Source organism: Corythoichthys intestinalis, chromosome 10 (assembly GCF_030265065.1).
Source record: "Corythoichthys intestinalis isolate RoL2023-P3 chromosome 10, ASM3026506v1, whole genome shotgun sequence".
NCBI classification, from domain to species: Eukaryota; Metazoa; Chordata; class Actinopteri; order Syngnathiformes; family Syngnathidae; genus Corythoichthys; species Corythoichthys intestinalis.
This window is the reverse complement of record NC_080404.1, coordinates 29,452,698-29,464,765: the sequence shown is the minus strand read 5'-3', so window position 1 is coordinate 29,464,765 and position 12,068 is coordinate 29,452,698. Positions and strand designations below refer to the sequence as shown.

Sequence of the window (12,068 nt, the reverse complement as noted above, 5' to 3'; positions counted from 1 at the left end):
ATCAGTGCACATGGTGGCAATGTACATCCATGAAGCAGCTATATGTGTCTCGCTGCACTTAAAATTGCTCCTTTTGAGTGTGCCAGTCATGTTTGGGCTATATTTGGCTCTGTATTCATTCAAATGGCACTGCAAAATCACTGTGTGGGCTACCAGAGCTCGATACCATTTCTCCTATGCACCATAGGGTGCATTGAGGAGTCAATTTTATAATGTATAGGTTATTGGCCCATGTATTTCAAAATTTATTGGCTTTCAAAATTTAGTGGGCATATGTATCCTATTTTACTGGTGGTTCTATTGCACCAGAGTGTAAAGTTCTCCATTAAAACAGACACTAGAGAACAAAAAACCTTACATAAGGATGAGGATTTTTTCCTCCTCAGACAAAACTGCACTTACTGCAAAATCATTATAGGCATTACATTTCCGCACAATACATTTGATGCCGATAGGAATGCAATATGACCCGCACTACAACGTGTTCACGTTCACGACATAATAGTGAATTGAAACGGAATGTAGCGAGGTGTCTACAGTGTGTTTCCTACACATTCCTCCACGTGGCCAGGGATGCATAGGATTGGCTACAGCAGGGGTATGCAAACTACGGCCAGCGGGCAAACAGCTGCCCTTAGCCCAGTTTAATTGGCCTGCAAATCATGAAAATATAATTGAATATGGTCCGCACTAGAAGCTTGAGTAACTTCAGACAATATATTGTTGCTTCAATATTAGATGGAGCTAGTCAATTAAACAGTGCCTCTATTAGCTTAACTTAGCTCTAGTAGGTTTGCATTCTCCAATGTAACTCCCGGCCTCGGATACTAGTCTCCAGTGATCAAGTTGTTGTCAAGCTTACTTCCAAAGTGTTCGTGCGTCATCCCTTATCTACTCAGGTGTCATATCTTTCTTGTCTCGGCTCCTGAGACAATTTCAGACTGTCTAGATTTCTGTAGCTACTTGTGTAACTAAAAAATTACATCTGAAGGGTTGAAAAACGAGCTGAGGCCTTCAAAAAGAATGAATGTTAGTAAAAACAAATAGAAGTTAATTAATCATTCCAAATCGACAATCCTTTGTCATCGGTTTTTCCTGGTTCAATTAATATCCCAAATAATTATGTATATGTAGTCATGGACGGAATTATTGGCACCCCTGGAATTTTTCCAGAAAATACAGCATTTCTCACAGAAATTAATGCAATTACAAATGTTTTCAGTATGAATGTGTTTATACTTTATTTCTTGGATGTGCATTGGAAAAACACAAAAAAGTTGGAGAGAAAAGCCAAAACGTACACAATTTTAAACAGAATGCAAAAAATGGGCTGGACAAAATTGTTGGCATCCTCAACTCAATATTTGGTTGTGCATCCCTTAGAAGAAATGACAGAGAGAAACAACAAGTTTCGTGCACCTCTCAGATGGTATTTTGGACCACTCTTCTTTTGCAAACTGTTCCAGGTCTCTCAGATTTGAAGGGTGCCTTCTTACAACAGCGATTTTCAGATCTCTCCATAGTGTTCAATATGATTGAGATCCGGACTCCTCGGTGGCCACCTCAGAATTTTCGTCTCCAACCATTTCTTGGTGCTATTTGAGGTATGTTTTGGGTCATTGTGCTATTGGAACACCAATGAACTCTGACGCATACCAGTTTTCTGCCACTACACCCTACATTCTGGCCCAAAACATTTTGATAGTCTCCATATTTCATGACTCCTTGCACACTGTCAAGGCACCCAGTGCCAAAGGGACTAAATTAATAATGCATTAATTGTATTAATTTCTGTGAGAAATGCTGTATTTTCTGGAAAAATTCCAGGGATGCCAATAATTTCGTCCATGACTGTAAATGTGTCTTAAGGTTCACTCTTTCTTGGCAGTTTTTAATTATAAACCACGCGTGCACTCTACTTGATTGGGGGTAATGTTAACTGGCAGCCAAACTATCAAACAAAAGGTGTGACTTATAGTCAGGAAAATACAGTACATGCATACATACATATTAGTGCTGTGCAATATGACAATGTACTGAATATCATTGTGCTTTACAAATGAAAGTAGAAGGATTTCAAGTTGGCCCTTGCATCCTTTGATTTTTCTGAAAGCGGCTCAAGGAGAAAAAAGTTTGGACACCCCTGAGCTACAATATAATCGCTACATAGTTTGCATCCAAACGCTTTGCCATTTTTTATGTATGTCAGTGAAGTTTAGCGTTCGCGCATTGCAGCATCCAACAGCCTGCAGCAGCTGCGAAGTGCAAATCGGCAGGTGGACAATGTCGAATTTTACTCCATAAGAAGGCACGGCGAAACAAGTCTCGTCAAAATTTAACCAAGCGGTCTCGATGCCTCTTCCGAAAATCGACGAAGAAAGAACTTCCTGTCAGAGAGTCAGTGGGGCGGGACGTGGGGTGCTGAGGGTGCTACAGCACCTCCTGGTATTGGGGGCGGGGGATAAAACATTGAAACAATAATGTATTTAACTTTGGGGATTAAATATATATGTTGTAAAGTTCTTTTTTTGTTAATAACATGGTCACCACCTTACACCTTGCTTGTAATAACATGGTCACCACCTGACACCTTGCTTGCTTCCGGGTCACGTTGAACAAGGCACTATTGTACGGTAGCCGAGAGGTGTCAGGCGAATGCAAAGTTCAAACACTTTGCAAATAGAAAAAAGCACGAACGTCGATTGCAAACGCTTTGCAAAAGAAAAAAAAACATGAATGCAAGCTGGCACAATACGACTCCCACTGGCCAAAGCGCGACTGCAAGTTGGCAAAGGCTCGAATCCCAATTGCCACAACACGAATGCAAATAGCTCGCAACACGAATGCAAAAGAAAAACGCAGGAATGCAAACTGCCACAACACGATCCCCAATTCCTAAAACGCGATTGCAAATTGGCAAAGCACAAACCCCAATTGCCACAAAACTAATGCAAATGGCTTGCGACACTAATGCAAGAAGCAATAGGACAATTGCAACAAAACAAAAAAAAAACAACCTAAAAACTAAAAATAGATCCTCCGCACCTCCTGCTGTGAGTGACTTCCAGTGCCCCTGCAGTGAGGGCATCCTCTTTTTCCACAGAAATACTGCCAGCAGTTCTGTCTTGCAGAAGATTGAGTTATCATGGCAAAAGGCAAAACATATGGATGCCTCACTAACAAGCGAAAAAAACCAAGGGTAAATACTACTTTTGCATAACTAAATCTGTTCATCTTGATTGTGGAAAGTATTGCAACAACAACCATCCAGTTAATCACTCAATAGCAACTGGTGGGTACAAGGGAAGGCCTGTCAGTGACTTGGCATTACAATCGTTCCTAATATGGCGGCACACATGAACATTAACCAGGGGGATTATTTTGGCAAATACAAGACTAGACACATATTATGACACCAGGTACAGTAGTTATCAAATGGTGCAATATTTCTTTGGGAACCATATACTGGAGATCCAGTACATTTTAAATTCCTTCAATTTTAAATTGCACTGCATTGAGTGAAATTGTCTGTAAAATTCTGACATTTTAGGAATTCGATTTTTTTTTTGTGAGGTTGACTGTGAAATTTGCCCCGATATTGACGTTAATTATGTTGCAAGTGTCTTTAAAAGATATTAAAAGGTAAATAGTGTTAAATTTCACTTAAATTTCACAGACAAGAACTGTGTACTAGGGTTGTTCCGATCATGTTTTTTTGCTCCCGATCCGATCCCGATCGTTTTAGTTTGAGTATCTGGCGATCCCAATATTTCCCGATCCGATTGCTTTTTTTTTGCTCCCGATTCAATTCCAATCATTCCCGATCATATACATTTTGGCAATGCATTAATAAAAAAATGAATACAACTCGGACGAATAAATACATTCAACATACAGTACATAAGTACTGTATTTGTTTATTATGACAATAAATCCTCAAGATGGCATTTACACTATCAACATTCTTTCTGTGAGAGGGATCCACGGATAGAAAGACTTGTAATTCTTAAAGGATAAATGTGACTTTGTATATTGGGACTAAATATTGCCATCTAGTGTATTTGTTGAGCTTTCAGTAAATGATACTGTAGCCATTTAACTGTTCTACCCAAATGCATTATGGGAAGTGCAACCTTGACTGTGCAAAGTGGCACCAATTGATATATCTTCTCTGAGTTGGGAAATAACATAGGGTGTTAAGAAAAAGATCAACTACTACCTTTCTTCCCCACATTGCTTCCCACGATATTTCTAATTGTTGAGAGAGGGATAGTAAGGCTTTAGCCAATTAAAAAAAGGCTCTAAAGGCTGCCAAAATTCACTCTACTCATTTTACGCTGCCTATTAGCTCTATATATAGGTAAAACGGCGCCATTATAGATTGAACGCAACATTGCGTGAGTGAGTCGTGCAGCGCATGCGTTGATTGCGTTAAATACTTTAACGTGATTAATTAACAAAAAAAAAAAATTACCGCCGTTAACGCGATAAATTTGATAACCCTTCTTTAAGCCAAAACTAAAGACTCTGGATGAGTGTAAGACATTTTGTCTGTAACGTTAATACAATTAGAAAACGATTAAATTAAAAAATATATATATTTAAAAAGGCATGTCCGATATTTTTTTGCCGATTCCGATACTTTGAAAATGACGTGATCGGACGTCCCGATCGATCGGGACATCTTTACTGTGTACTAATATTTAATATCTTTAGCTATTTTTTTAATGTGAGAGACTTTACATACTAAAAGAAACCAATTGCAATCTGGGTTCTTACTGCTCTTAAAGATTGTGGTCACAGCAGAGCACACCACACACACATGCAAAAACACACATCTCCACTTACAAAAAATATTAGTCTCCTTCTTTGAAGCAGATGTTTGGTATTGTTCCATTATACATCACAATCAGAGAGGCAGTTTTATTTGTATAGTTGTTTGTTATGGTTATTCTACTGTACCCCACTTTTTGTAGTCACAATATGGCCCAAATATTTTGTTTCATTTTCCTAGGATATACTAAACAACCTGCACACCCCAGGGGCCGTAGAAGTGGATGACAATGACCTCATGCTGGATTTGGAACTTCCAGAGGATTGTGTACATGGTGAGCGCACAGTCTTCGTTGTCCTGTACGTAACAGTACCGTCTCGAGTAAAGTCAGTAAAAAACTTCGGGGAAAAAAGTCTGCACCATTAGCAATATGCTTCCGTGCCTTATTACGTACAGTGGTACCACGACATACAATGCATTAACATACGATGATTTGGACATCCGACGTAAAATTTGACTTTGTCTCGACATATAACACATGCTCGAAATACGACAATTTATGACAGCATTGCAATATCATAGTTTTCCTGCAAAACGGACGCACGGCCGATTTTCTTGAGAGAGGAATCAACACAGGTCCCAAGAATGTGAGTGCAGGTGGTGAAAAAAGGAAAAAGGTGACGCTTACCATTAGAGCTGAAACAATTACTCGAGTAACTCGAGTTTAAAAATTGATTTAGGAATTTTATTCGCCTCGAGGAATCCTTTAATTTTGCCACCTCTAAGCATTTTGCCCGGACTACTTTTAATGTGGCACAACACGCTGACGTCACGTACAGTGGGGAGAACAAGTATTTGATACACTGCCAATGGGTTTTCCCATTGTTCCATACTTGTTCTCCCCACTGTACGTACCAGAAGAAAACAGCGGCGGCAGATTGATTTCAACCATGCAAGGATATAGAGATAAAGACGAAGAACCCGACAAAAGCCAAGAGAAATGCACCAAGAAAAGTCCGAAAATGTCAAAAGGGTGGGAACATTTCAAACTTGAGACGAAGGCGAAAACTGTTTAAGTTATTCACTGTAAGACAGCGCTTGCATAACACTACCCCCGCCCGGCCCCTGAAGTCCGGGCCGGACGCCACCACATGACCCGCCCGCCTAGCCCCCGCTCCACCAAAGGCACCACGGAGGAGCAATACTCGGGACAAGGTAAAATTAAGTTAATGTAACGCTACTAAATAAGATTAACGTTACTGTACCTTGCTAACGTAACGTTAGCCCTGCGGAGGGCTAGGTTTCTCTTAATTAGGACTACTGTCGATGCTAACGTGTCTTTAATACATGCTTTATTTAAACTTTAAAAACGCAGCGTTGTAGAGTGATGAGGGTGTAAAATAAAAACATAATAATGATAACTGTCAATTTTAGCTTGATCGTCATTGATGGACAAAACCCCAAGTAGCACTTGTGCCTAATGTGCTCCAATACAGCAGGTATCATACATTTATTTTGAACACTGCGAAAACTCAAAACCCTATCAGGACTAACAATTTAGACTTAAGCTTAAAACTTAACTAGAACTTAAAAATAGCTTGTGAAAATGGAAATTCAATTGAAATACGTGAGGAAAACACCTACAGTAACCTTGAGGTGATGTGTGTTATCAAGCGAAATTTCATTTTTAGCTAAGAAATAAGATTTAAAAAAAAAAATTCTGAAGTTTTTTGAGCGAAAGCAGTGAATTTGTTGTTTTAGTTTTGTAGTCACATCTGAGATGCAATTATTGGCTGTTTTCAACAATGTACATCTAAAATAAAGACACTGATTATCTAAAAATGGTTCAATATTAGGTGAAATGTCATCTTTTCTCATGTATATTTGTAATTGCTCTTTACCTAAAAAAAAAAAAAAGTTTTATCCGATTACTCGAATATTCTATGAAATTTTCAGTAGAATACTCGATTACTAAAATATTAGATAGCTGCAGCCCTACTTACCACTGAAATTAAGAAGGAAATGATAGAACAATATGAGCATTGTGTGCATGTTAGTGAACTGGCTAGACTATGCGGCTCACCGGTCCCCCCCACCCACGCTAACAACCAGTGTTGTTACTTACTGAAAAAAAGTAATTAATTATAGTTACAAATTACTTCTCCCAAAAAGTAATTGCGTTAGTAACTCAATTACCTGAATGTAAGAGTAACTAGTTACTTGGCAAAGTAATTGGTGATAATTAATTTTTTTTATTTTTTCCCTCAAAAAAAAAAAAAAAAAAAAAAAAAAAAAAAAAAAAAAAACATTGGCCACACTATGTGAAGTTTTTGTGAAGGTTTTTGGTACAATTGGCCCGAGCCCAATTCTTTACCCTAATTTACCCTTTACCCTGAATCAACTGTTAAAAGTTGTTAAAATTGCTCCCATGATTGCATTAGATCCCTTCTCTCTACTTTCGACATATGAAAGTTTTAAAACTGTTTCATCATTTAAAGATAGATTCAAGTCAAGATTTTGCCGATTTAGAAGTATTTTAGATAAAAAGTTACTTAGGAAGGTTCTCTACAACAGAGCCGTCCTAAAAAGTCTACTGCTTTAAGATGGCGGCTGTCTACTAACTCATTTAGTGCCATGTCTGTCATTTTGCATCTAGTTATATCTACGTACAGTACATGTGATATCTACCATGTCTACCATATCTACCATAACATGCGGGCGTAGTTTGTAGGCTATCGGCTACAACATGTATTATTGGAGCTACCTAGCATCGCGTTTGCTCGGCGTCACAACTTTCTTGCCTCCTCCCTACTCCTGCTCTGCTCTGTCGTCTCGGTGAGTCCGTCTCCCTCAGACTTTTCGACCAATATAGTAACGCATAGTAACGCATGCCTTTCCGTCCTCAGTAACGGTAACGGCGTTGCCAAGATGAGAAAAGTAATTAATTAGATTACCCACTACTGAAAAAAAATAACGCCGTTAGTAACGCCGTTATATTGTAACGCCGTTATTAACAACACTGCTAACAACAACAGAACATGAAAAGAGAAAGTAAAAACGTCTCAAGGCCCAAGTACACTGCATGCGTGATCGTTGCGTTTCCGGTCCGACTCCGGTAAAAAATAGCGCCGGAGCCAATCCGTTCCCATTGTATCCTATTGTTCAACGTATACCGGCCGCGTCAGTGCTCCGGCTTGACTGCGAACCACCTCCGGCGTGCCACATGCCCGCCGGATGGTATAGGCTATTTTCTATTTTTGCCGGACACGCATCCGGCAAAATGGGCGGAGCTGGGCCTGGACGTAACAACCCAGGTGCCTAATCACGGTTTAAACACGAGCGAAGATGGATGATGAGCGCTTCATCATGGAGGTGGAAACCCACAAAATCATTTATGATGCAGCAGATCCTTTCTATAAGGACAATATAAAAAAGGAAGCTGCAAGGTGTCCTATTATGTGTGTTTTTCTGTCCTGATCTCATCATGATGCAGTCATGTCTGTCTCTTAATTCCAGATTAACTAAAATATCAATATGCAAAGAAAATATGTGCTCTCTCTCTGCTTCTCTGATGAGTATAGACTCCGTGTGTTTTTCGTTGTTTTAAATGGCACATTATCGCGCGCGATCACGCGAGAGCTCACGGGGGGGACGAGGTTGGCGGACCGCAGCCGTGCAGCAGCCGGTATGATTTGCCTGTTTTTGACGGACTGCGTGGCACGCAGGTAACACTGAACCGGACCGGAACCGCAACGATCACGCATGCAGTGTACTTGGGCCTTCAGTCTTCCGCACCTCTTTCACGCTCTTGTCAGTCACACGATGCGTTCAGGAACAGCATACAAAACACCTGCCACATTATAACCCGATTCGTTACATTAATTTATTATTATTACCTGTTTTATGTTATTATTGTTCCGATTTGTATTTATAATCTATTTGTTTTGCTATGTGTTATTGCTATTTGTATTGTACCTGCAGTATTTGGTTTTAGGGCTGTGGAACGAATTCATCGAATCATAATGTATTCCAATGCGAAAATCCCACTCGACATACGTCCATTTCAACTTAACAAACCGGGTGCTGCAACAAATTAAATTTGTATGTAGAGGTACCACTGTATTGATAAAATCCCCACTTGGCTTTGCAACATCTGTTTGAATTGTTTCGTTATCTATAGTGGTGCCTATGCGGTTGCTGAAGAGTTATTTATAGGCTATTTAACAGGCTTAAAATGACAGCTCGGCAGCAAACCTGCGTGGAAGAGGATGTTGCCTGCTGTCTTCAGTGCGTCGGAACAAATAGATGAAACACGCACATGGAAAGCACACTGAATATTGAGGTGCAGCAGCTGTTGGATTGCCCTGACAGTAGTAATGAGGTGATTTGTTTAATGCTTCATTGTTCCACTTCACATCCGCACCTACAGTTGTGACGTCAATGCCGTTGTAGCCTTTTTCTGTAGTTTTCATTATCGCTCTGTAAATGTAAACAGATTCCGGCCTCTTTATGGTTCAGTGAAATGACCTAATTGTATGTGCCCGAGCTAATCAGATCATGGTGATGGTGCTGGCTGCTTTATTACTTGTTTATCAGATGGTGTGTCATGTATATGAAGGAATGAAGGGAGAAGGTTCAAAGACGTTGACCTCTCCCGTCGTGAAATATAATGACTTCTGTGAGGATAATTCTCTCCTGTCAGCACTGAATCAAATTCAGATCGGCCACTCTTGCCAGGCTTGTTTATCGCGCCCGTTGATGTGGAATGTCTCTGACACAGCCCGACTTGGAATGTATGACAAGGCCTTCTTCAGGAACCACAAAATCTAATATATGAAGGTCAAATAGATGCCTCTGACTGTACATCACAAGTTGGTGATGGACTAAGTCAAGTTTAGTAAAATAAAACAAAAGCTAGTTTCACATTGTATTATGTTGAATACAGAGAAAAACAACACGGCACAAAATCTTGATTATCGCTCATGCCTTTGCACCCATTTGGCATTATTATTTAGTTTTTCAGAAAAATACAGCATTTAATTCAATTTAATTATTTTTGTACCCCTACTGGAATGTGATGACATTGACTACATGCAAATTTGGGTTTAGTAACTGCTTTAGGAGCACAGCATGAATTTTATTAATTTTATTTATTTATTGGAGGGTATGAAGTAGAGCTGAAACGAATACTCGAGCAACTCGAGTAACTCGAGTTTAAAAACTGATCCAAGTTATTTTATTCACCTCAAGGAATCGTTTAATTTTGCCAGCTCTAAGCATCACGTTTTGCCCGGGCTACTTTTAATGCGGGACAACGCGCTGATGTCACGTCCGTAGAGGAAGAAGCAATTTAAAAAAAAAAAAAAAAAAAAAAAAAAACAACAAAAAAAAAAACCTTACTGCAGCCAACAGCTGCTACAAACTACATCGACGTTGCTAAAAACTAGACCACATGATTCTACTGTGGTAGCAGCAGGTAGCGTCTGATGCGTCTCGTAGATATCACATGTATGTTGAACTAGATGCACAATGAGCGAGCCAGCGGCGTTAGTAAACAGCTGCCGTCTTAAAGCACTCGCTCACGTAAAGTTAGCCCTGCGGAGGGCTAGGTTTCTATACATTATGACCACTGTCGATGCGTTGCTAACGTGTCTTACATACAGGCTTTATTTAATCTGTGAAAACATAGCGCTGTGGTCCCGAATGTGCTCCAATACAGCAGGTATCATACTGTAACGTAGACAAAGAGTCACCCGCTTCGTTAGGTTGCAATTATTTCTTTTTTGGGAACTTGTGGAACAACCAACACACGACTGCTGTCTGCCAAAGCCGACACACGCACCCGCCAGAACCACAAAAACAGGAAGGCACGTCACTCGCTCTACCGCACCTCCCTCACCCCCGCACGTCACGCGGTGCATTCAGGAACGCATGCAAATATCCCCGCCATATTATAACTTGATATGTTACAATACATCTATTTTGAACACTGCAAAAACTCAAAATCCTATCAGGACTTACAGTTCAGACTAACTTAAAACTTAACTAGAACTTAAAAATAGCTTGACACAAATGGAAATTTAATTGAAACACGTGGGAAAAACACCTAACTTTTAAGTGATGTGTGTTATCAAGCGTAATGGCATTTTTAGGTAAGAATAAATTTTTCATAAGATCTAAAAGTTTTTTGAGTGAAAGCAGTGAATGTCTTTTTTTATTCTAGTCACATCTGAGATGCAATTGTTGGCTGTTTTCAACAATGTACATTGAAAATAAAGACATTGATTGACTCAAAATGGTTCAATATTAGATTAAATGTCTTATTTTCTCATGTATATTGACGCCTATGTAAGTTGATACCATTGACGTCCATGGACGTCCAAATTTTTTCCCCATTCATTTTCAATGGGAATTTTTTTTTTCCCCAAATCAACAGAAAATTACTAGATATCAATAGGACGTGTCCCCCAAACTTCCCCGATTCCATTAACAATTATGAAGGGTGCCGCCATTGACGTCCATGGACGTCCAATTCTCCCATTCATTTCTAATGGCTTTTACTTTGTTTCGTGCCATTGACTGGCATTATGGTCCATTCTATTGATAGACCTGAGTGGGACTAAGATCTGTATCTCCACAGAGGAAAGACCAAGGTGTAATTTCTCCCGAAATTGCAGTTTCTAGTTATAATTGCTCTTTACCTAAAAAAATATTTGTTTTTACTCGATTAATCGATAGAATTTTCAGTCGATTACTCAATTACTAAAATATTCGATAGCTGCAGCTCTAGTATGAAGTAAAAAAACAGGGGAACTCTGATTCTTTTTACAAGCTTTAAGCTCAGTGATTGAAAATGAGGTCTGGGCATATTTTTCTTTCCTTCAGAGATTGGCCATTCATACAGTTTTAGCAAAGCTCCTAAAGTTAACTGGTCAGCCTGAGGCTGCAGGGATGTGCTATGAGTGAGCCCGCAAGTGCATGGAAAATGATTGATGCTTTCTTGGCCACTTAACTTTTGTCTCTGATATGCTCTTAAAATATATTTGTGGCCCAAACATGTTTTTTTTTTTCAAACAGATATGTGTTCAAAATATGACTATTATAATACTGTTGGGTAGGTTAGTGTGTCGCCGCTAAGGTAACAGAACTCAGTCGCAAAGTAAAAACCAAAACTGTGTATTGGCTATAAACAGTTGCAGGGTACCATTTATGGTTGTGTTCAAATGGATCCAAAGGATCACTAATTCACCTTGACGGCTGTGAGGGAGGCTTTGGACACCCGCACTGTTGAATG

The 12,068-nt window shown here is 39.5% G+C and overlaps 1 protein-coding gene across 3 annotated transcripts in view; it reads left to right on the top strand.

The window, feature by feature from the left end:
* Nucleotides 1-12,068, top strand: part of ccser2a (coiled-coil serine-rich protein 2a) — a 59,077-nt gene that overhangs the window by 15,436 nt on the left and 31,573 nt on the right. For all 3 annotated transcript variants that reach the window (XM_057848225.1, XM_057848226.1, XM_057848224.1), the window contains exon 4: nt 5,015-5,108. In XM_057848225.1, coding sequence (XP_057704208.1) covers nt 5,015-5,108 — 94 coding nt within the window. The remainder of the gene's footprint in view (nt 1-5,014; nt 5,109-12,068) is intronic.